This window comes from Silurus aristotelis (assembly GCF_946808225.1).
Source record: "Silurus aristotelis genome assembly, chromosome: 6".
In the NCBI taxonomy this organism is placed as follows: domain Eukaryota; kingdom Metazoa; phylum Chordata; class Actinopteri; order Siluriformes; family Siluridae; genus Silurus; species Silurus aristotelis.
Genome location: NC_139579.1, coordinates 2,712,837 through 2,739,952, shown reverse-complemented (window position 1 = coordinate 2,739,952; position 27,116 = coordinate 2,712,837). Strand labels below are relative to the sequence as shown.

General features: G+C 39.1%; 1 protein-coding gene across 1 annotated transcript in view; it reads left to right on the top strand.

Annotated features, from left to right (window-relative positions):
* Positions 1–27,116, top strand: part of rbfox3b (RNA binding fox-1 homolog 3b) — a 172,168-nt gene that overhangs the window by 28,110 nt on the left and 116,942 nt on the right. The window contains 1 exon segment of the mRNA XM_083545423.1: positions 7,363–7,453. Within this exon segment, the coding sequence (XP_083401549.1) occupies positions 7,432–7,453 (22 nt within the window). The 5' untranslated portion in view covers positions 7,363–7,431.

The following is a 27,116-nucleotide window of genomic DNA, read 5'->3' as shown; positions in this document are numbered from 1 at the left end:
TCCATTGTTCCATCCTCTCTTCATTTCTCTTCCTGCTGAAGTGCCCTTGGGCTCTGGCTAGTAAAATGAAACTGATTAGAATAATGATGATAATGAATGAGGGGTGTATTATTGGTGTTGGGCAAAAGCAGGAGATGTGGGGATTCTGATGAAGGTGTAGAAGGGTGATGTTGTGAGATGATCAAAGCTCTGTTGTTCTCGTTCCGGACTCGTGTGATCTGTGATCTGTGGCTCGGGGTTCGATCGAGAGTAACTACATTACAGCAGCAGGAACGTCGAGTTTATTCAGAAGCAGTGAAGCAGAAGCGCTCAGCCTATAACTGCTTCTCTTTTCTTTCTTTCTTCCTTGTTTTTTTTTTTTTTTTGTTCGTCCCATTAAAGTGGAACCGTTCCCAATTATGTTTCACTTTCCTCCTTGTCTGGTCTTAATGAAGACGAAAAGCTCTGTTACACTGTTTCCACTTAATTAGGCCCTATTTACTGGAGGTGTGAGTGAAAAAAAAGGAGTTAATACTCTCTCTTTCCTTCCCTTTCCCATCCTCCCCTTCATGGTTCTCACTCCAATTCACAATCGTAATGACTCTCCTCCCTCACTTATCACACACACGCGCACACAAACGCACACTGCGGTGTTTGATTCATTAACACGTCTGCGTGCAGCGCCAGAGAGTGAGCGTGGAGCCGATCGATGTGGCTCAGCCCCCGAATCTGTTCTTTATCATCTTAATATGATTCTCATTGATGAAACGCTTTCTCACAATGCTACGCACGCTGCACTTTTACATACACACACACACACACACACACACACACACACACACACACACATTCTCATTGACAAAATGCTTTCTCAATGCCTGTACACACACACACACACACACACACACACACAAAAATACACACAGAATGAGAGAGACGGATGAGTGAAAAGAAAAAAGAATATTGAAGAAAGGAAAGAAAATTGCCAGCAGAGTCAATGCTTCTTTCTTTCTTTCTTTCTTTCTTTCTTTCTTTCTTTCTTTCTTTCTTTCTTTCTTTCTTTCTTTCTTTCTTTCTTTCTTTCTTTCTTTCTTTCTTTCTTTCTTTTTTAAATCATTCTTTTTATCCCCTTTACTCTATATTAGCTATGTTAAAGGGTAAAAGGATAAGCAGCATTATATGTATGTGTGTGTGTGTGTGTGTGTGTGTGTGTGTGTGTGTGTGTGTGTGTGTGTGTGTGTGTGTGTGTGTGTTTAATAGTTATTAAAAGGTTAATCAGCTTTTTAGATTGAAGAGACACTGAGATTAAACACGTGTTGGGTTTTGATGAAAGTTTGGTAAATAAAACACTTTATCATGTCTGTGATTCAGTCTCGGGGATAAGAAAGCACTATAGATCATCTCCAGCAGCATGTAACACACTCTCCTTTTCTCCGTTTCATATAAAACAGGGGAGCAATGTATTAAAAAGAAAGCAAGGAAGCCATGATATGACTGTTTCAATGGTTGTTTTTGAAGCAAAATCTTTTTACCAGAAGTGACTGGAAACCAAATGTCAATAGCAGACATACAGAGGAGTGAACATGGACGCACACGTTTAATTTCAACAAATCGCACAAATAAGATCTATATAAGATTAAGGTCAGGTAAGTGCTCATACCGTTTCTCACATAAAATTCAACAAAATATGTGAATAATTTCAGCTTACACTTATACCTCACATTTATTGCACATCTACTCTACATAAACCTTAAACATTGTACTGTGCATCTACTTTACACACTTTACGGCACTGCACTATATATTTCCTTTACAGAAACGTAACAGCAGTTTAGTATACATGTTCTTTACAGGAAACTTTACAATGCTGCACTATACATTTACTTTACACAATTCTTTCACTGCACATTTCCTTTACTTTACATAAATCTTACAGCACTACATGCTGCATCTTTTTTAGATTAACTTTACAGCACTGCACTACACATCTACTTTACATAAACTTTACCGCAATCCACTAAATATCTCCTTTACACAACTCTTACAACACTACACTATATTTGCACTTTATATAAACATTACAACACTCAATACCCATTTTGCATATACTTGACACATACATTACTCATCTACTTTACACATACTTTACATAATCTTATTACTCATCTACTTTACACATACTTTACAGAACCTCGTTACTCATCTACTTTACACATACTTTACATAATCTTATTACTCATCTACTTTACACATACTTTACAGAACCTCGTTACTCATCTACTTTACACATACTTTACATAATCGTATTACTCATCTACTTTACACATACTTTACAGAACCTCGTTACTCATCTACTTTACACATACTTTTCATAATCTTATTACTCATCTACTTTAGACATACTTTACAGAACCTAATTACTCATCTACTTTACAGAACTTTATTACTCGTCTACTTTACACATACTTTACATAACCTCATTACTCATCTACGTTACATAATCTCATTACTTATCTACTTTACACATACTTTACAGAACTTCATTACTCGTCTAATTTGCACATACTTTACAGAACCTTATTACTCATCTACTTTACACATACTTTACAAAACCTCATTACTCATTTATTTTACACATACTTTACAGAACCTCATTACTCATCTACTTTACACATACTTTACAGAAACACATTACTCATCTATGTTACTCACATTACTTATCTACATTACTCATCTACTTTACACATACTTTACATAACCTCATTACGCATCTACTTTAAATAATCTACATAATCTTTACATAATCTTATTATTTATCTCCTTTACACATAATTTACAGAACCTCATTACTCATCTACTTTACACATACTTTACAGAACCTCATTACTCGTCTACTTTACATAACCTCATTACTCATCTACTTTACATAACCTCATTACTCATCTACTTTACATAATCTCATTACTCATCTACTTTACACATACTTTACAGGACTTCATTACTCATCTACTTTGCACATACTTTACAGAACCTCATTACTCATCTACTTTGCACATACTTTACAGAACCTCATTACTCATCTACTTTGCACATACTTTACAGAACCTCATTACTCATCCACTTTACACATACTTTACAGAAACCCATTAGTCATCTACGTTACTCACATTACTTATCTACATTACTTATCTACTTTACACATACTTTACATAACCTCATTACACATCTACTTTACATAATCTACATAATATTTACATAATCTTATTATTTATCTACTTTACACATAATTTACAGAACCTCATTACTCATCTACTTTACACATACTTTACAGAACCTCATTACTCGTCTACTTTACATAACCTCATTACTCATCTACTTTACATAACCTCATTACTCATCTACTTTACATAATCTCATTACTCATCTACTTTACACATACTTTACAGGACTTCATTACTCATCTACTTTGCACATACTTTACAGAACCTCATTACTCATCTACTTTACACATACTTTACAGAACCTCATTACTCGTCTACTTTACATAACCTCATTACTCATCTACTTTCCATAACCTCATTACTCATCTACTTTACATAATCTCATTACTCATCTACTTTACACATACTTTACAGGACTTCATTACTCATCTACTTTGCACATACTTTACAGAACCTCATTACTCATCCACTTTACACATACTTTACAGAAACCCATTAGTCATCTACGTTACTCACATTACTTATCTACATTACTCATCTACTTTACACATACTTTACATAACCTCATTACGCATCTACTTTACATAATCTACATAATCTTTACATAATTTCATTACTCATCTACTTTACACATACTTTACATAAGCTCATTACCCAGCTACTTTACACATACTTTACAGAACCACATTACTCATCTACATTACTCACATTACCCATCTACATTTTCTCATCTACTTTAAACACACTTTACATAACCTCATTACTTATTTACTTTACATAATCTCATTACTCATCTACTTTAGACATACTTTACAGAACCACATTACTCATCTGCTTTACACATACTTTACAGAACCACATTAGATTTCTACTAAATGCAAACTTTACAGCACCACACTGCACGTGTGTTTCACATATACTTTACAGTAGCACACTACACATCTGCTTCACACATGCTTTGCAGCACCTCATTTGTTTTACATGTACTTCACAGCATTGCAATAAATATTCACTTTACACGTGTGCTTCACAGCAGCACCCAACATATTTACTTGTAAAAGTGTGCACGTATGTTTGTGTATGACTACTTATGCCGTACTTTTAATCACTGGATAATTTTAATAGCTAGTCTTTGTAATGAAATATGGCCACACGCTACCTGGTGCAAACACAGCAATAAATCTTACACTCCTGCACTGACATGCTGCCTAACGCACATGAATCACAGCACTGAGTCGTGAGAAATGACAGCTATTACACTAATGAACGGCCTGATTAATACAGGACATTAAAAAAGGGCTGTGGACAGGGGAGATCTGAGGCACGAGTCACCCACAGCTACGGCATATGGCTGTCGCGCGCGTCACACACACACACACACACACACACACACACACACACACACACATTTTAAATGTGTTCCACAGACTTTTTTGTGCAGATTTGCCCCAGATTAATTGTTTATTTAGAGATGTATTGTTCAACCATTATGAAGGTAACAGACCCTTTTTTGTAACGCTTACATAATATTTCATGCACATACGAAATTACACTTGATATCTACTTTACAGAGAATTTACAAAAACATTTACATGTATTTTACACATACTGTACAACAGTACTTTTTACATGTATTTTAAGCAAAGTCAACTTTAAACATCTAATTTACACACAATCTACACGTTACCGCACATAAGACATTTACTTTACACATATTTTACAGAAGCATAATTTACATTTTCTTTACACATAATGTATCTATATGTTACAGGAAATCGGGCATCTATTTTACAAATATTACATAAGAATATTACATTTGTAATTTACCCATACTTTACATCTCATTTTACATCTTTACACGTTTTATTGATGCATATTATACACCTACTATACATGTAATTTACTCACACTTTACTGCAATGATAATTTACTGACACATACGCACATATGTAAACCAGATCTTCAATCCTCACAGGGGCATCGCCTTGCTGGAACACGTTTGGGTTTCCAAGTTCAAGTGAATGCAAAATTTGATTATAGCGCATCTAAAGACGTCCTGTACAATTGAGTGCCTCCAGCTTTGTGGTAACAGTTTGGAAAGGAACCACATGTAGCAGGAAAGGTCAGGTGACCCAATACTTTTAGCAATAAAGTGTTTCTATTTGAACACTTTTTTTACATGATGGGCATAACACCTCCATGCCAATAGAGGTCATCACTTCCTTAATACTAGCCGCTTCTATTTTAACATGTACCACTTCCTGAATATATAATAATATATAGAGCTGGTCCAATTTCAGTGTTTGTGTAAGTTTTGTGTCTAGCAACTGTTCCTTTTTTCTACTGATGTGCTCTTTGTCTGAGCTTAAAGTTTTTGTGTAACTGTTGTTCTAAGTTTGATTTTGCTAATAATTCCCCCCCCCCCTCTACTTCAGAGAGTAATTAACAGCAGTCTTCACCATGGCTACACCATTATAACAGTAAATACGTTTCCGACCCTCAGGTTATGTCATGGACCCCAGTTTAAAGAGGGTGTTTATGGGATAACAGCTGCATTTCACAGCAACACCTATACACATGTGGATTCTTTGTTTCTTCTTTCACATGCTTAATTTTTAGTGTCTCAGCAATTATTGTGTCTCCAGTTAGTCCAAGAGAAGCAGCAGTTTTTAATTACTTTTGATGAATGACTAATTGCTTATGCCTTGATCCTCGATGCTCCCAGTGCACACTTCATTACAGCTGCTGTGTGTCCATAGGGATAGAATCAATTCACAAACACACACACATTCGCACACACAAACACACATGTTTAGAGTTTGAGTGTGAGCCAGAAAGTATAAATGGTCATAAACATAGCTGAACACACACACACACACACACACACACACACACACACACACACACACACACACACACACATATGCATGCACATACAGTATATATACATACTTATACAAGCGCATGGAATTCTGGGTCTTAGCCAATTCATTATAATACATTTAATAGGTTTGGGTTCTAGCCAGACTTGGCCTGGGTCCAGTGTGCATCATGTAAAATCGTTACACCCTTCAGTTTTTAGTTTTTGTTTTTTCTAGCCTGATGCTAGATCTGTAAAAATAAAAATAAAAAAAATCTAATAATCTACACTCAGTACCCCATAATCACAAAGTGAAAACAGAAAATGTTTGTTTTCTAGAAATGTTTGTCAATTGTTCAAAAATTTTCTAAAATATCACATGTACATATGTATGCAGACCTTAGACTTAGTTTAAGCATCTTTACAACCTCGAGCGCTGATGATCAACCACTTTCAGGTCTCTCTAGAGATTCAGTAGGGTTCAGGTCAGGGCTCTGGGTTAGGGTTAGGGATAAGGTTAGGGTTAGGGTTTGGGTTAGGGTTAGGGATAAGGTTAGTGTTAGGGATAGGGTTAGGGATAAGGTTTGGGTTAGGTTTAGGGTTAGGGATAAGGATAAGGATAGGGTTAGGGATAGTGTTAGGGATAGGGTTAGGAATAGGGATAGGGTTAGGGATAGGGTTAGGAATAGGGATAGGGTTAGGGTTAGGGATAGGGTTAGGAATAGGGATAGGGTTAGGGATAGGGTTAGGAATAGGGATAGGGTTAGGGTTAGGGATAGGGTTAGGAATAGGGATAGGGATAGGGTTAGGGATAGGGTTAGGGCTAGGGTAAGGGTTAGGGATAGGGATAGGGTTGGGGATAGGGTTACTCGAGGATATTCCCACAATCGTCCCTTAACCACTCGTTGAAAAACTTTGTGAATGCACTGATTGTATATTTATATTTGCCTCATTAATCATTACATCTCATTTGCATAATATTTTCATACTGTTCGATTTCATTGCATTGTTAGGCCACAACTATGTTCAATCTACTTCCTGTCAGTTTATATCACTAGTAACATTGTGAAAACTACTGATGTCTGTGTGTGTGATAGAGAGAAAGAGAGAGAGAGAGAGAGAGAGAGAGAGAGAGAGAGAGAGAGAGAGAGGCCTGTTATAGTGTGTGTACACCTACAGATGTTTGCTCGTTTGTAGAAAAAGCTTATTTTATCTGAAAGATGTTTTAATGATCTCTCTTTCTCTCTCTTTTTTCTTTCTCTATCTCTCACTCTCTCTCTCATTTCTCTGTGTGTATTACAGGACCAAGAGTGTATGTGTGAGTGTGTGTGGAAACAGTGAGTGACTTTTCACTGAATTGGCCTGCTGTACATGGAGACTCCCATCTGGCCAGGTCAGTCACTCCTTTTGTGCGTGAGTGTGTGTGTGCATGTGTGCGTGTGTGCGTGTGTGTGTGTGTGTGTGTGTGTGTGTGTGTGTGTGTGTGTGTAAGAGTGTGATAGAGAAAGAGAGATAAACCAAAGAGATTCTTGAGGCAGACAGGCAAAGGGACAGACAGTTGATTGATGCTTTTAAAAAGAAGTGTGTGTGTGTGTGTGTGTGTGTGTGTGTGTGTGTGTGTGTGTGTGTGTGTGTGTGTGTGTGTGTGTGTGTGTGAACGCAAAGTTAATGTTGCATGTTTTTTCGAAGATTGATGGATCCCTGCAGTTGCGCATTAAGGAGAGGAATATGCTTTCTCCCTAAAGACTATCTTTCTTTCCGTCTGTCTGTTTTTTCTATGGTGTACACACACACACACACACACACACACACGCGTGCGCACACGCACACGCACACATGCACACACACACACTTCTACGACTTCTCCAATGTACATGCATCAAGGTTATGTGGATGATTTATTACTACTACACCCCAATCACAGTTATGCATATGACCTACTACTACATATACCTTCCATTATGGTGCTGTTGATGATCTTCACACATCTGAGTTATGGGGTAATCTACTATTTTCACACTCATCACAGTTATCCGGCTGATCTACTATTTCGACATGCATGTTATTAGAATGTATTTACTACACACATCAGGGCTGAAAGGATGGATTTACTACATATGGTCATTCAGAGATCTACTACACCCATCAGGTTTATGAAGGTGATCTACTACTACATACACATCGGAGTTATTTAGTGAATCTACTAGACACACTTTAAAGTTAAGTTTTGTAGGTGAACAAGTAAACAAATAAGTAAGCAATTAGTAAAAGCACCTCCTGGCTATGCAGGTGATCTACTACATGCAGGTCAGGGTTAAACCGATTATCTGCTACACACAACATATTCTAGGTCTTTATATTTAAGCTTTAATGCTTATGATTTCATTAACTGATGATAATTTGTGGGACAATATTCATGTGATATAAACTCCAAAATGACCCGAGATCCTCTGAAACTACAAGGAATATGTTTCAACAAGTGGAATATAAAGGCAGTGCAGACAGCGCTGGACTGAAGCAGACAAAGACCGAGACAAAATACCTACATCCAGAATTGGGAGATGGAATGAGGCATGTGGCCTTCTTCATTTTTTAATCATGGGCTTTACATGCTGTATATTCTGTATTTTTAAAGGAGATGGAGGAATAAAACACAGTCAGCCGTTTAAAGGGTATGTGCTTTAGGGTTGTAGTTCTTGTCATATCACATCTCTTCTTCTCCTTCTCTCTATCTCTCTCTCTATATATATATATATATATATATATATATATATATATATATATATATATATATATATATATATATATATATATATATATATATATATACACATGTATGTAGAAACACATACCCTGATTCTTTCTCTGCAGTGGAGGAAAGAGAGAGAAACAGTAAGTGTGAGAAAGAGAGAGAGAGAGAGAGAGAGAGAGAGAGAGAGAGAGAGAGAGCGAGAGAGAGTGCTGACGGAGGCATTTGCTGTGAAACGCCCATTACAGAGACCATAAATCCTGCTGTGGCTCTCCAGGGCTGCCTGTGTCAGCAATCATACAGCACGAGAGAAAAAGAGAGAGATAGAGATAGAGAGAGAGAGAGATCTGAGCGTTAGAATGCATATAACGTTTTCAATTTTGGGTCACGACATCAGTAGGACTGTTTCTACTGTACAAAGACATTGTGTGTGTGTGTGTGTGTGTGTGTGTGTGTGTGTGTGTGTGTAAAAAAAAACCCTGTTGGTTTCCTCATTTTTAGGAAGAAAAAAAAAAACAATTCACGCAGATTTGCTTTTGCACGAGTCTTAAATGACTTTCAGACACAATTTTTGCGCATTTGATTAGATTTGTTCGGACCTGATTTGACCAACAATACAGCATCTGATTTTTCATAAGGCACAGTGTCTTCTCCTGTATATGGCATGGATGCTCAGCTACCACAGTACATTTGTGTTGAAGTAGCAGATCAGTTTTTAAAGTGTCAGATGGTTGTGAGTTCAAATCCCAGCACCACCAAGTTGGGCCCTTGAGTAAGGCCCTTATCTGCCCCTCAACTGCTCACTGTAAGTCAGTCTGTATAAGTGCATATGTCATGTAAATGCATTGTGGGTCGTGCTTTTCACACCCAGGCCTTCATTGTTGACCTGAATCACCATCATTATCACACCGAAGCTCCAAAAACTTTAATATTATAGAGAAACGCAGTAGAACAGAGCGCTGCATTGCACACAGGAATCTCATACAGTAAGAATGGATGCTGTTACTAAAGCAAGAAACCCAGTGAACACAGTTGAACAAGTCTCCTTTCACTGGAGCCACAGCTGCACCACCTGCATACATCATCTCTAGCAGAAGCATGGATATTAAAGCCATAAAAATAACCCCGGCTTTTCCGTGCATTTTTTCTGTGTTACAGTTTTCCTGATGATTTGAAATGAATACAGATTGTGTGTTTTGGTGCGAATTTGACAGGAAAGAAAATGCAAAAAAAGTATAAAAAAGCTTAACAACTGTTTGAACTGTTTGAACCTTTCCTCACTCACAGTGTCCAGTTTTTCTGGAAAAGTCCGTGTTGTAATTGTCCTTATAAGTGTATCTGCAAACCAAATCGATTTCTTTTCCTCTGTCAGTCATTGTGGAATGAACAAAACATCTATTAAATCCACACACATTTATTTGAACTTCTGTAGTTTGCTACAGATCTGATTTGAGAGTTCTGACTAGTGCGCTCTCTGGCTTACATGATTGGACGCCCGCTAGATGGCCCCAGTGTCGCCAACTCGAAATCTGATTAAAGAAACAGCATTCATCATGCTCACAGGTACACTCAGTGATGATTTTTTTTAGCAGATACCTTTGACCCCGGCAACACATGGGCGGGATGAAAACAGCAATGTATACAGACATTACTTGCAGCTGGATGGATTATTGGGGATAATTTAATACATATTTATGGACAAAAATGTATTCAAATGTAAGTAGGTGATTCTGATAGAGTTTAGGCCAGCAGTGAAGGCCTTGTTGGCCCTGATGGCCTACCACTGTGTGAATGTAAAGGAGAGGTGGATCAGGACACCGGCGTACACTAGTCTACCTTGAGGAATCTCACACACACACACACACTCACTCACCCATTTGGACCTATGGGTTATTTATGATAGTGAATTTACAGTATCCACCTCAGGGTAAGAACATGTGAGCATATGCAACTCTGTCCAGACAGAAGACAGGATGCAGCTACTGACGCTGTGAACTCTGAGTCTCCAGCCCAGCATTTACTTTTGAGCAGTGTCCATTGCTGGGATTGGGTCTTCTAGTGTGTGAACTCGGTCATGTTTCTAAGGTGTGTGTGTGTGTGTGTGTGTGTGTGTGTGTGTGTGTGTGTGTGTGTGTGTGTGTGTGTGTGTGTGTGTGTGAGATGCAAATTCGAGGGATGTGCACTAGGTAATAAATGTGTTTATTTGCACAACAAGTGTGTTCATTTACAGCAGATTAACAGTGGGCAGGAGCAGAGACTGCCTTCTACTGTTTCACTACACACACACTCACACACTCACACACACACACACACACACACACACACACACACACACACACACACACACACACACACACACAAAATGGTGATACCACAGCCCAGGTGTTCCCCAGCAGGCTTAACAGCAGGGAGGTTTTCCTCTGTGTGTGTGTGTGTGTGTGTGTGTGTGTGTGTGTGTGTGTGTGTGTGTGTGTGTGTGTGTGTGTGTGTGTGTGTGTGTGTGTGTGTGTGTGTGTGTGCAGTAATTTCAGTCTCTGTCAAATTGTTTGTTTATTTTGCTGAATTCGAAGAACTTCTTCTTCTTTCAGCTTCTCCCATTAGGGGTCGCCACAGCAGATCATCCGTCTCAACACCCCCTCTGTCCTCTACATCTGCCTCTTTCACACCAACTACCTGCATGTCTTGATCTGATTTTCCCGTTACTACTTGGGAAAAGGTGCAGCTCCGTTAAATGATCTGATTTTCCCGTCACTACTTGGGAAAGGGTGCAGCTCCGTTAAATGTAACATGGTCATCCTGAATGCACTTAATATGGCGTAGGATTCAGGAGAAATATATAGTCATGATGATCAAATGAAATGAACAATTGTATGTTTGAGCATTTTCATGAAAAAGCCTTCACACACTGATGAGGATAAGAGGAACAGGGGACGTCCACCATCCTGTTACAGTGAATCATCGTCATATGTATCGGAAACCGTCTGTTACACTGTACAGTGAAATTTTATAAAAGTCGATGAGTCCTTCAAGCAACTTATGACATCAATTTAGAAGACAGAAAATAGACAAAGAGACAAGACATAAATGACGAATGTACAATGTTATAATAGTGTGCAAACATGTGCACACATGTCCCACAGTGGGCAGAGGGGGATTGGGGTCTATGTTGGTATTCTTATTATGAAGGGGTCCATGAATATGTACAAAAATTGCAGAGGTAGTCTGAGGTAGATTGTGCCTATGTTGGTATTTCAATTGTAAAGGGGCATAGTGTGTGTGTGTGTGTGTGTGTGTGTGTGTGTGTGTGTGTGTGTGTGTGTGTGTGTGCATGCAAACCACCTGTTGCAGTGAGAAGTAGCATCAGTCTGAACAAACAGGGTTATACAAAGGTTAAGGGCATTTCCCTGGAAATATATACTGCCCCTGCAAACATCAAACTATATGAACATCTGAACAGGGCTTTGGAAATTTCGAAACACATGGACCTGGGAATATATGTTGGATTTTGAGAACATAGGCATGTGTAATTATAGAGACCTCTGGGATATATGTTTCTGAGAACAGAAAGCTCTTTTGGAACACAGTACCCATGGGAAATATGGTGCCAGGAATATAACATCTTGTGAAAACAAGGTCCTGGAAACAGGGATATTGCGTGGTGCTTGAAACTTGGTGAACCTTTAGGAATGTTCTAGATGTCTGCGTTAACCAATGAGACCAAAATAGTATACTTGGTCAATTACATATTGTGCAAAATGATGCAATATTTCTGACATTGTTTTGAAAAAAGTATTGAGACGCCTGACTTTTGCAGCTATATGTGGTTCTTTCCTGAACCTTTAGCACAAAGTTGGAAGAACACAGTTGATGTTGTCTTTGGATGTGGTGGCATGAAATTTTCCCTTCATTAAACTAGGAGAACCAAACCAGAATAAGAGATCTTGGGGGCTTTCTATAGAGCTCCGAACTCAACCTAATAGAACAGCTTTGGAATGTATGTGACTGCTGACTGCACCCCAGGCCTCTTTACCTCACCCACATTAGTACCTTACTTCACCCTTGACAACACCCTAGTGGCTAAACGAGCACAAATCTCCACAAACACACTCCAAAATCTGGTGGAACATCTTCCCAGAAGTGTGGAGGTCATTATAACAGTGAATAGGAACAATATGTGGAATGGGATTTAAAAAAACACATCCTAATGTTATAGTCCTCAATCTTTTGTCCATACGCGTGTCTGGCAAAAATATATAAACTTCTAGAAATGACAATGAATAATTTGATGGCAAATTATGCCATCAAATCAGGTGTTATCAGGTGTGAGTGAGATCGTTTTATTTAAAGAACACGGATGTATCTGTAGAAGATTGATCTTCTCAATACAGATTCAAGGGGATGTAATGCCTCATGGCATGAACTGATGATTTCTGAGGACCAGAGAAAAAAGGGTTGCTGGTGCTCACTAGGCTGAAAAAGGTCACAAAACCTTCTCAACAGATTTTGGACCCCATCAATCCAACAATTATTCTAATTTAATTCAATTCCAATTGTGTACAAATAGACAGAAATTGTAGATTATTTCCTGATCAGTTCAAAATCAAGATGTTTAATAGGTCACACTGGAAACTTGGACAGCTTCTTCTCTGGGATGTGGTAGCTCAGTGGTTATGGCTCTGGTTTAGCGGTCTGGTTTAGCGGTTAGCCCTGAAAGTTTCACCTAACTGCCACTTTTGGGACCCCTCAAACAAGGCCCTAAACCCTCTGTGGTCCTGGGGCACTGTATCATGGCTGATACTGAGCTCTGACTCCAGCTTCCTATCATAACTGGGATATGTATGACTCTGTGAAGAAAGAATTTTGCTGTGCTGAGTACAGGGGACAAGTAAAAAGCACCTTTCTTTCTTTTCTTTTTGAGCAACTAAAATCTTCTCTCGCATTGGACAACGTTAATGTTCATGACTCTAACACTAAAAGTCGTGTGATTGTCATGGTTGCATGAAGAAAGCCTCATCTTCCCAAGAACACCATCACTGTCTGTCTTGTGTGAGAAAAACATGGGGGCCTTAGAATATAGAACCTTGAAAGTATAAAATCTATAGACTTGTATACTGTAGACTTGAAAACACAGAACACTTTGGAAGCATTTCAGGGCCGTGGAATACGGAAATAAAGAAAACAAAGGACCTGAAAACATATGACACTGAGAGGAATTAAGTGTTTCCTAGAAAATGTTTAATAATTGAAGGATTTCATTATGGGACTCCCTCTGCCACAGAAGCAACACTTCATGAACACTTGATAGAAACCAGTATCAAAAAGTCCATTTGTGTCTCTATCATTTACAAATGTCCTACAATGTTTTTTTACCAATAATCATTTTTGAATAAATTCTAGCTTCAGTTTTGTATAATGGAAGGCTGATCTGCACATACTCCACGAGGGGAGTGGAATCTCAGTGGTTTCGAATTCAGACTTCTGATCAAAAGTTCATGAAATCAAATCTTAGCACTAGCAAGCTGCACAATTGTTTAAACAATCGTAAGTCGTTCTGACCGCGACGCCACAAATGGAAATGTAAATTCTAATACTGTACATACTTGTGCATTAGTGTACGATACACAACCCAAATCTAGTAAAGGAATTTATCCTGCGCTCTTCCCTCCACTATAATCAAATCATGAAGTCCTCTGTCGTGACTTTAGAGGATCACTAATAAGTTCCCTCTCTCGCGTGGCGCTGTCAGTTAGCGAGCAGCGAGCGTCAAGAGGACTCGCTTAATCCCAAGAATGCAAAGCAGGGGGCTGGGGTAATTGCTCTGAGAAGCGCTCTGATTGTGGCTGATGGATGGAGAGGAAGCGGGCACTGATTAACGAGCGCCACTTGCCGTCAACGCGAGCGGAAATTAAGCATTTAGGTTTAAGAGCAGCATTTGTTACCTTCGGGCGACTCGATAGAGACATTAGTCAAAGCGTTTCAGGGTGGACATGCTACAGCTACTGTACGGACACGAGGACCGCATTTCGAATGAGGACGCACTGACGAGGATGCACAAATGCCGTGTGTGTGTGTGTTTTTTGTCTGACTATTATTTGTCTTTATACAATAATAAGTACATTATGATTATATGATTATGGTCCGTATTAACAGTTTATTCAATTAACATTCTGAGCAATTAAACCTAAACTTAAACTCAATGTACTCTGAAGATCTTCCACTTGATGACTTGACAATTTTCTTAGAACGTAGAACTTTTAAATTAGAAATACATTAAAGAAATGTAAGAAATTATATATATATTTTAAAAATATAATTATCTCCGTTTAGTTCTTTTCAACATAATAAAATGTAACAATTATTGTGCAAAACAGCAGTAATACAAACTAGAACCAACCTCAAACTATAAACAACAGATGCAGCCACAAGTTAAGATCAACGTTTTTAAGGCTACCAAATGTAATGTAGCAGCACATAGCAAATTGAACTGCTTTCTATTTTAATAAAAGTGGTAGGTTTCCCTTCAAGGTTTCACTTCAAGATGTCGTGTTTTTAGGTGGTGAATAAAACCTGTAGTGTAAAAGTGTTTTGGCACCGTACAACCTTTTGAAACACATAACAACGGCTAGAGCAGAAGCGTAATCTGAGCCTTAAACGCGGGGCTGGGCGGCATATTTTCTGTTTGTATTTTCTGCCTTTTTTTTAAGGCAAAAAACGATGTTATTTTCGCCCGAAACTTCGTTGCGTCCCTACTTATAAGCTCTAATGACTTCTAGCTACTTTTTTAACCTCATCCTTGTAGCTTCAGTGTGAAAAACCTCAAACTTGATTTTGGTGGGAAAATTGTAAGCAATCGATTTGCTCGATTCTTTTGCATTTAATGATTCTGTAAATCCATGTTAAAATGCAGGTGGTATCAGATCGAGTGTGTGTATGTGTGTGAGTGACTACGGCTCGTTAATGTGTGTGTGTGTCAGTATGTTGAAGTTAATCTCTCCCTGAATGACCTTGCCCAGTAATGTGAGCAGCTGTGTGTGGCCATTTGGTTCTGCTGTGGTGCTCCATGTTTCCTATCTGGCTGCATTAGTGAAGCTGTGAACTGTGTGTGTGGTGTGTGTGTGTGTGTGTGTGTGGGTGAGTGTGTGAGAGAGACTGAGTGTGTGAGAGAGAGACCGAGTGTGAATGTGTCAGACTCACGCAAGCTGGTCCAGTATCAGTCGATAGCAGCCAATTTAGAAAATCAGCCAAGTTTGCAACAGATCCGTCGAAGCAACGTTGGAAATAAAAGACGGATACTCGATCCGGCGCAGTGGGCTACTTGTCGTCCTGGGAAAGAAGCTTGGATGAACAGAGAGAGAGAGAAAGATAGAGCGGGGGCATGGATATAGAGTTTGCCCATCTTAAGCCACTGTAAATCCAGCCTTCCTCTCTCAGCCTTCCATTGATTTTCCCCCGTATTTAAAGCGCCTCGTCTCAGACACTGTTGAACGTCATTGTACAGTTCAGACACTTTAGCCAAAAGAAATGCACTTTTATTTACACCGATCAGATATAACATTGAAGTGAATAAAACGGATTATCTCTTCATAATGGCACCTGTTAGTGGGTGGAAAATATATATATAAAATATAAGGATTTGATCGAGTTTGACAAACGGTGTTGTCTAGACGACTGGATCAGAGTGTCTCCAAAACCGCAGCTCTTGTGTGGTGTATGCTGATCTGCAGTGCTCAGTTTCATTCACAACTGGTCCAAGGAAGGAACAGTGGTGAACCGGCGACATATGTGTGAGATTCATTCAGCCACAAGGTTGTTAGTAAAGTGAGGTTCTGATGGAGGTGCGGTGAGGAGGACTGGGGTGCAGTCAGCGTTCATATTTATTCCAAAGATTTTCAATTAAATTTAGAACAGATCTTTCACTCCAACCAATATAAACCATATCTTCATGAAGCTGGAACAGAATTGGGTCTCTGAGTTCAAGTGAAGAGACAATTTTAATGCCGGCTTATCCAAAGATGCCTATAAAATCATGTTATGTTGTAACAGTTTGGAGAAGAAGCACATTTGGCTGGAAAATTCCTAAAATGAACTCTAATTGGATAAAGCAATGTCTAAGATTTTGTTCAAGCATGCACACAAAAGTCTTTTAGCAACACCTGGCAACTTCAGTCACCTCTTCAGACACAATGCATAAGACGCCACAGCTCAATCGGTTCTTCGGTTAATCAAACATGCTAGCATAGATATTATCCATCTAGCTAGCTAACCTTGTTACATCTTATTCAAGCTAACATCATTGGCTAAAGTGCATTCGAGACATTTGACTGCACTGAGAGGAAACACGGGTGTGACGGATACAATGACCTCATGCTGCTGCATTAGCATGATGTCATCAGATTTGTAGGCCTGTAATACGGAGAGCTGTGGGAATAAACGCTGAATGGAATCAAAGAGAACGAGAGAGACCGGAGGGGGGGGGGGGTGTCTCGGCTAAGTAAAGTGAGTAGGGATGGGTGTAAAGAGGAAAAGAAAGAGTTTAATAAAGAGGATATTAGTGTGTGTAATAGAGAAGGAGGAGGTGTAATATGGAATAATAGGTAAAAAAGAAGAGAGAGAGAGAGAGAGAGAGAGAGAGAGAGAGAGAGAGAGAGAGAGAGAGGCCTGACCCTCTTTGTCACACACCAGCAATCTCCACTTTAGCCGTCAATGGAAATCTAATTGGGCGAAAAGCGATCAATGGAAAGTAAATTGGTTTTTCTATAAAAGTAGGCAGGAGCCTCACCATCTGCAGTGATGATCTGCAGCACCGCCATCTTTAGATCTAAGAGACAGACAGACAGACAGACAGACAGACAGACAGACAGACAGACAGACAGACAGACAGACAGACAAGATAGACAGGAATCGGTCAATTTGTAATAATAATAATAATAATAATAATAATAATTATTATTATTATTATTATTATTATATTAATTATTATTATTATTATTATTATTATTATTATTATTATTATTATTATTATATTAATTATTATTATTATTATTATTATTATTACTATATTAATTATTATTTTTATCATCACTCTTGTTAGTAGTAATTTATATATTTATTTATTTATTATTAATTGCAGCTCTTTTATTATTTATTTGTAAATGATGTCATGTGCCAATTAAAGAAGAGATGTCTTATGTGGTAATTCTCTCTGTCTGCTGTATTAGCATATATGTGTGTGTGTGTGTGTGTGTGTGTGTGTGTGTGTGTGTGTGTGTGTGTGTGTGTGTGTGTGTGTGTGTGAGAAAAAGTAAAAGGGCTGGAGTGGATTAGCTGGATCATGTTTGGATAATCCCGGGGATCTGAACACACACTCACACACACACATACACTCACACACACACACACACACACACACACACACACACACACACACACACACACACACACACACACACACACACACACACACACATGAATCCACAGCAGTGCTTGCATATGTAGAGAGCAGGTGAAGCAAAATCTCTATGAAAGATGAAAGAAAGTAACTAAAAAAGCTGAGAACTAAATGAGAGAGAGAGAGAGAGAGAGAGAGAGAGAGAGAGAGAGAGAGAGAGAGAGAGAGAGAGGTGTTTGTGATTTACTTTGCTTTTATCAGTTTTATCAGCATCTTGTAATGGCGCTGTGTGTGTGTGTGTGTGTGTGTGTGTGTGTGTGTGTGTGTGTGTGTGTGTGTGTGTGTGTGTGTGTGTATAGACAGTGCTCTTGTGATCGAACATTCATCACATTGACACAGTTAAATACTGCAGCAGTCAGCTCCTCCTTTCTCTCTCTCTCTCTCTCTCTCTCTCTCTCTCTCTCTCTCTCTCTCTCTCTCCCCCTCTCTCTCTCTCTCTCTCTCTCTCTCTCTCTCTCTCACACACATACACACACACACACGTGCGCGCGCAAACACACTTTTTTGCACAACAAAGAGAAAAAGGGTCACCACAATTCACCAAAAGGAAAAGTTCAATTTAATCCTCTAATAGTGAAATGAATTCATTGCTCCAGGCTGTGAGTGAGAAACATGACGACATAGTGAGACATAGTGTGGTATAATCTAATGAGACATTGTGTTGTATAATCTAATGAGACATGGTGTTGTATAATCTAATGAGACATGGTGTGGTAGGTTATGACGTAATGAGACATGGTGTGGTATGGTATGATGTAATGAGACATGGTGTGGTATATTATGATGTGATGAGACATGGTGTGGTATATTATGATGTGATGAGACATGGTGTGGTATATTATGATGTGATGAGACATGGTGTGGTAGGTTATGACGTAATGAGACATGGTGTGGTATATTATGATGTAATGAGACATGGTGTGGTATATTATGATGTAATGAGACATGGTGTGGTATATTATGATGTGATGAGACATGGTGTGGTAGGTTATGACGTAATGAGACATGGTGTGGTATGGTATGATGTAATGAGACATGGTGTGGTATATTATGATGTGATGAGACATGGTGTGGTATATTATGATGTGATGAGACATGGTGTGGTAGGTTATGACGTAATGAGACATGGTGTGGTATGGTATGATGTAATGAGACATGGTGTGGTATATTATTATGTGATGAGACATGGTGTGGTATATTATGATGTGATGAGACATGGTGTGGTAGGTTATGACGTAATGAGACATGGTGTGGTATATTATGATGTAATGAGACATGGTGTGGTATATTATGATGTAATAAGACATGGTGTGGTATATTATGATGTAATCATACATGACGTGATGTACTGAGATGTGGTGTAATGTGCTGAGGCACGCTGAGGCATAGTGTGAGGTAATTGGATGTTGTGTGACGTTGGTAAGACATAGTGAGACATGGGGTAACGTGAAATGATGTAATGAAGTATGGTGTGATGTAATGAGACGTAGCCTGGTGTTATGTAGTGTGGAGTGGTGATAAGTTGTAAGATGTGTGAGATGTGGTGAGACATAGTGTGATTAACAGATCCTTTTATCCACATCTTCATTGTTCTTCTACTCCAATGGGTCAGGAGGCGGGGCTTGTGACCTTTGGCTGCCAACCTCAGAAATTTCTATCCCTGTTACCCCTTGTCAAGAAGGTGTGGTGTGAACTTTCTCAGTGCTACTTCCTCTATCAAGTGTGTCTTTCATACACAGCATTGTGGAAGAACTACATTTCCCACATTGAGATTAGATTCAAACAGGGTTTGAGTGAACATCTGGGGCAAAAATCAGCAAAATGTCTTCATGTTGGGGGTAAAACCAGTTTTCCAGGCTTAAGCTGCTGTGGAACAGATGTCAGGGAATTAAGAGCCCACTACACACACAGACACACACACACACACACACACACACACAGTGTCAGGATCGATCACACACAGACAGGCAGGAGTCTAATCTGTGTAATGGAGTTTGGATAATGGGACTGAGAGAGGGAGGATGAGAAGGAGATGAGGAGGAAGATGAAGAGAAGCACAAAGCTTTTTTTTTTACTCAAACAATAAAAAAAAATAAAAATTTAGTAAGCCGTCATAGTGTTTGTATTGACTGACAGCTGTAGGGATGATCGTACAGGTCGATGTGGCAGTGTGTGAACAGCTTACCAGGTCAGCAAGATTTCACTTTCCCAAACAACTAACAATGGGCGTGTCTTAGTTTCTAACTGGATCTGTTAGATAAAGTTCATATCCAAAAATCTTCCATTTTTTTTCGGATTGGAGACGTATGATAGCATGTCTCGGAGGCTGGAGTTGCTGGTGTTACCCCATTTTATCGAGACCAATATGTGGCTTGGGGTGGTGTAGTGTAACGCAGTGGTGGATGAAGTACACAGACTTAGAGATTCACTCAGTAAAATGTGACTCCACTAAAAGTAAAAGTGTCTCTTTAAACTTTCACTTGAGTAAAAGTACAAAATGATTTGCCCTAAAATGTACTTAAGTATCCAAAGAACTATGATTTATTACGTCTATAATGTTCCTATTAACATTTTTATCACAAGACTTTTCTTAATCAACTCAGTTTATGTGATAAGATTTACTTTTAGCACATTGATCTATTAACAGAATGATATTAATGAGTCAAACACTGATTAGTGTTATATGGTGTCATATAGTGTTATGTATTGTGGTGTGGTGTGTGAAGTGTGATAATGAGTTCCTCAAAATCAATATTCCTCTATACCAATGCGTCAGGAAGCCGATCTTGTGTCGCTGTCCGTTACCTTTGACTCTGTCGACCTCGGAGCTTTCTATACTTGCTCCTCCCTGTGAAGACGATGTTTTGGGAATTCTGAAATGTGGGTGTTATATTGGAGAGAAGTGTAATTGAGATCGATGAGGGGCGAAACTTTTCTCTTAGAACAGAACCTGAGCGTCAGCTCTTTGTGGGCCGGCTGTGTATTAGCTCGCTGAAACCCGAGGGGAGAGCGATGGGAAAGCCCTAACTTTGTCGGCTTCGTCATTGCTTTGCTCGCCGATCGCTCACCCGCTAAATTGCTTTATCCACGAACTACTCCAGCAGCCAAGTTTACGTCCATAACCTTCAGAGATGGGTTTTATTGACGGCCGAGCGCTGGCTTCCAGCGGAGTCGTTTTGGCTTTGACGCGAGGTCACCGTGCCTCCTGCTTTACTAAACACCCTGAAACACCAGAGCTTACATGTGGAGAACGTTCTGGAACATCACAAAAGGCTGGCTTTTATAGGCCATTAAAAATCAGGAGATTTGTCTGAAGAAATTATGGAATTAGGAAGAAATTCACAATAATACAAGATACAGTGAGGAAAATAAGTATTTGAACACCCTGCTATTTTGCAAGTTCTCCCACTTAGAAATCAAGCTGCTTGGCAATTTCCCCGTAGCCCTTTCCAGCCTTGTGGAGGTGTACAATTTTGTCTCTAGTGTCTTTGGACAGTTCTTTGGTCTTGGCCATGTTAGTAGTTGGATTCTTACTGATTGTATGGGGTGGACAGGTGTCTTTATGCAGCTAACGACCTCAAACAGGTGCATCTAATTTAGGATAATAAATGTAGTGGAGGTGGACATTTTAAAGGCAGACTAACAGGTCTTTGAGGGTCAGAATTCTAGCTGATAGACAGGTGTTCAAATACTTATTTGCAGCTGTATCATACAAATAAATAGTTAAAAAAATCATACATTGTGATTTCTGGATTTTTTTTTTTAGATTATGTCTCTCACAGTGGACATGCACCTACGATGACAATTTCAGACCCCTCCATGATTTCTAAGTGGGAGAACTTGCAAAATAGCAGGGTGTTGAAATACTTATTTTCCTCACTGTATATGTATTCCTATTCTGAAGTTATGTTGATGATGAGTATTATTCTTCTTATTATTATTCTTATTATTATTACTGTTGCTGTGATAAATTAAATAATAATTAAATTATAATAATAAATCCCCAACCAGCAATTATCTCACACTGACCTCAGTCTGACTTATAATACATTCACACGGAATTCTCTTTTCCTCTCATTTTATTTTGCTTTGTGTTTTTTTTTTTTTTTTTTTTTTTTTTGCATTGTGTGCTTGGTGTGTGTGTGTGTGTGTGTGTGTGTGTGTGTGTGTGTGTGTGTGTGTGTGTGTGTGTGTGTGCTGATATACACTCAGCCTGTAAATGGAACATCTCATGATCAGACTGTACATACTGTATATAATGTAATGTTTATACTGTAAAATTACAGTAATCCTTCCTTCCTTCCTTCCTTTCTTCCTTCCATCCTTTCCTAATATTTTAATCTTTACTTTCTGCCTTCCTGATTCTCACCTTTACTACCTCCTCTCGCTTTTTCCTCTTCTTTCCTCTCTTCATTTTTACCTCCCATTTTCTTTCATTCCCTTCCATCTTCCTTTCCTTCTTCCTTCCTTTCCATTTTTCCTTCCTTCATCCCTTCTTTTCTAGCTTTATTCTTTCCTTCCTTTCTCCTGTCCTTACTAGCTTGCTTTCTTTCATTCCTCCTTAATTTCCTTGTTCCTTTCTTTCCCATTTTCCATTCTTTCTTCCTTACCCCTTTCTTCTTCCTTCCTCCTTTCTTCTACCTGTTTAGTTGTACTAAGATTCTCCTCAGCATGGCTTTTAATGAAAAAGACAAAAGACAAGCTGATCAAGCAGAAATGAGGGTGTAGAGACTCCTTACAGTCTATTTTTTCAGCTTTTGTCTTTCTCTCATGTACACACACACACACACACACACACACACACACACACACACACACACACACACACACACACACACACACACACACACACAGCTAAGCAGTGTAGATCGATAACTGCGTGTCAGGCCATTTCACCGTGTCAGTCGGCTCTTTACTCGACTCCAGCCGCTTTGCTGAGTGGACATAAAGCCGCATTGACAGACTGAGAGATGGAGTGTGTGTGTGTGTGTGTGTGTGTGTGTGTGTGTGTGTGTGTGTGTGTGTGTGTGTGTGTGTGTGTGTGTGACAGAGAAAGAGTGTGTGTGTGTGTGAGAGAGAAAGAGAGAGAGAGAAAGAGTTAGAGAAAAATTCTCTATTAAGTTCCTTTCCCATTTCATTCAGCCTCTCCAGCAGCTGGGAGAAAACGGAAAAAAACAGGAGGAAGAAATGGAAGGAACCATGAGATCAAGAGAAAAGTATGCTGAAAAAGTGAGAACGATACAGAGAGATAGATAATAGACAGACATGCAATTCATTGTGAGTTTAACTTTTGCCTCAGCAGGAAATAGAGCTCTTTGAAACCATTGTCTACGTCCCTGTGAGGCATCTATATATATATATATATGATGTGGTATAAAAAGGTTTCGAGACCAATAGCTGTTAACTGGTGCTATTCTGACTACGTCTGCAATTTCACGGACAGCACGTTACAAAAAGTAAACATGAAATTTTGCATGAAACTGTACAAATCTGCAACAAAGACGTTTGACACGACATACGCTTGAGATAAGGCTATGCTGCAACGAGTGATTCGAGGTGTTTCGTATGGCATGTGGTCTTCAAGAACAAAAGAACATCACTGGAAGGCAATGAGTAACCAGGAAGACCTTCAACTTCAACATTAGGCAACTTGCGCATGATGATAGTCGGAGAACGATCCACATGATCTCACTTCCGCACCCCCAATGCTCGGCTCCTGTGGACTTCCCGATGAAGATCCAGCTTAAAGTTCGTCATTTTGACGCCATTGTGGAGATCCGGCGTGAATCGCAGAAGGTGCTTCGAGAAGAAAGGGCAGATTCCAGGAGTGTCAGGAATGCTGGGAATGCTGTAGTGCTGTGCAGGGGGACTATTTTGAAGATGTAGATTATTTAAGTACTTGTGAACAGAGCTTTTTAATATCACCTCGTAATCATGTCATGTAGCACAGCCGGGATTTTTCTCCAAGTATACCCAGAAACTAAAACTTTAGAGCCTATGGTTATTTGTTGTTGTTGTTTTTCATGATACTACGCTGTAATTGAATTGCTCAGAAAGGGAAAAGTTTATAACCCTCGTGGAATCTTATAATCTAGCTACGCAAAAAAATCAACAAACCATACATACGGAAAACGCATTTTTGAAACCAGCTCAAAACCCAGAGCACTTCCTGTACTATAATACAACCCAGACTCTCATTTCTTTCCCGTTCCTCGCGGCATTAAAACACAATAATGTTGTGGATAGCTAGCGGACCTTTATAGCTGTGCGTGGAGCTCCGGACCGCATCGACACTCCTGAATATAATCGTTCTGTTTAACACCAATCCCTGTGCAATCGTTCACATGCCTTATGAATGTAAGGCCTGAGTATACAGGCTTGGTTTCCCAGGAAGGGCATTTTCAGCTGTTTGTTTGTGAGTTTATAATTTATTACACCTTTCATTGGTTTTATAATTCCATAGCTTTAGAGTAAATTTGTAATATTAAAAGTGAAACTATTTGAGGGTTAGGATATCTGTACCAAAAATCCTTGATGTACACCTTTGCGAGAATCCAAAGTGAGTGTGGTTTGTCTGGAGCTTGTTTGAGGAGGCAGCCACTGGTTGGTTGGAGAAATGAATAATGTCTACATTTGTTGTGTATTGTGGGAATTGGTAGCTTATGTTTAAGACAATGTACTTCTGATTGTAAGTCAAACCGCAGCACTATTAAACTTCTGCGCCAAAAAAGTAATTTTTTTTGCAAATCTCAGGTACCCCAATGTAGTTTACAATAGAACATAGAAAACATATCAAATGTTAAATCTGAGGAAACTATTTTAACTAAAGGTAATTTTGAATTTGAGCTACACGTCTCAAAACATTAGAACGGGACAACAATAAGTGTTGACAATAAGTAAACAGTTGAAAAAATATTTTGCTAATAATGATGTTAATTGACAGCAGGTCCGTAAAATGATTGGGTATAAATAGAGTATCTTAGAGAAACAGAGTTTTAGAAGGAAAAATGGGTGGAGCTTCAACAATTTGTGAAAGACTGTGTCTACAAATTGTGGAACAATTTCAGAATAATGTTTCTCAACATAAAATTTCAAAATGGTAAATAATTGATCATTTACAGCACATAATATCATTAACAGTTTTAGGGAATCTGAAGAAATCTCTGTGCACAAGGGACAAAGGCGAAAATTAATAGTCGGGCCTTCACTGCAGCACTGAATTTAAAACAATCACGATTCTGTTATGGAAATTACTACATAAGCTTATTAACATAAATCATTGTCTGTGAACACAGTTTGCCACATCACCCACAAATGCAGGTTAAATCTCTGTCATGGAAGAGCAGAAGGCATGCTTGAACATGATTCAAAAATGCCACCATCCTCTCTGTTCCAAAGTTTATTTAAAATGTACTTAAGCAAAGTAAAAAAATCTGTTTTGTTTTTTGTTTTTTTTAGCATGAACACCATGTCTTCCAGACTAAAGAGGAGAGGGACTATCTGCCTCAGTTCAAAAAGCTGCATCTCTGATGTATGGGAGTGCATTATTGCCTGTGGAATGGTATATACCGGTTTCAGAGCAACAAATGCTTTCATCCAGAAAATGACTTTTTTTAGGGAAGACCTTGCATATTTGAGCAAGATGATGTTAACTGTGTACTGCATTTATTTTTGAGACCTGTTGCAGCAATTTAATTATATATTCTTAGTTAGAACACAGTGTCTTTTGGAATTGCGGTTGTACATGAGATAATTGTACAGATAAAGGTGACAGCCAAATGCCAATATTGTCCTTATTTGGAGACTGTATATGCACTGGACCACTTAAAGGAATGGTTGCAAGCGAGAAGGAGAAGAGTTGGATTCTGTATTATATCTATTAATTGTCACTTTTCACAAGTTTACTTCACAGTCCTCGCTGGCATCTGACCACCTACTGGAATAAGAAAGAGTCCGTTAATTGGCTGCCACAAACCCCACACATGTGTAGACAATCACTCATCACCCACTCGATCTCTGTGACTCAACCTCCCCCTTAGACAATCTCTAAATGTCCAGAGAATTCTTGACTCCACCAGTTGCCACATCCTCTGGGGTGGGGCAACTCTCTTTCCTTTCGAAGATGAACTTGGTTGCAGTGAGCCTGACTTGACTGCTGTGATGCCAGATTATGCTTATGTTAAATTTGTAAGAATAAGGCTGCAGAGGCATGCACCCTTATATTAAATCCCTGCTTGAGCAAGGATCAGTAGGTGCAGTTCTGTAAAGACCTTTTTAAAAACTACCAGTAGACTCAGGAAGCCGTGCAGATTTCATACACGTCTGTTTATATGCATCACATTCGTTATTTTTTTAAACGTAATTATTTATTCAACTTGGACCTTCCAGAGTGTAATTGAAGGCTGACCTTCATCTGATCGAGGCTACACAACAACACAAGCTTTTTAACATACAAGCATCTGCAAATGTGTAGTTCCTTCATGGTTCCCTCTTGGTACAGGAGTATCCCCTGGTCCTCTGTGGGCAAATAGACTGTAGTGCCTCTGCCCTGGTACAGTGGTATTCTTCTCATGGTAGTGGTAAACTACTCCTAATTTGACAACTGACTGCAAGTGCTTGTTTCAATTTGGACATTTTGTTCAGGTATACCGAGGAAGAGCTTGTCCACATTCTTAGAGTGGGACCCCCAGGCTCAATAAGCTGTGCAGCTTAGAGATACTTCTGGTTATCTAAAAAAGTGGCACATGCTGGAACAGCTGGCACCTGCCAGAGTGTAGCTTGAGAATGAGCACCTGGGTCTGGTTCAAACTCGCTGTGCTCAGATTCTGTCCAGGTGGACCAGACAGGTGGACTCTGGGA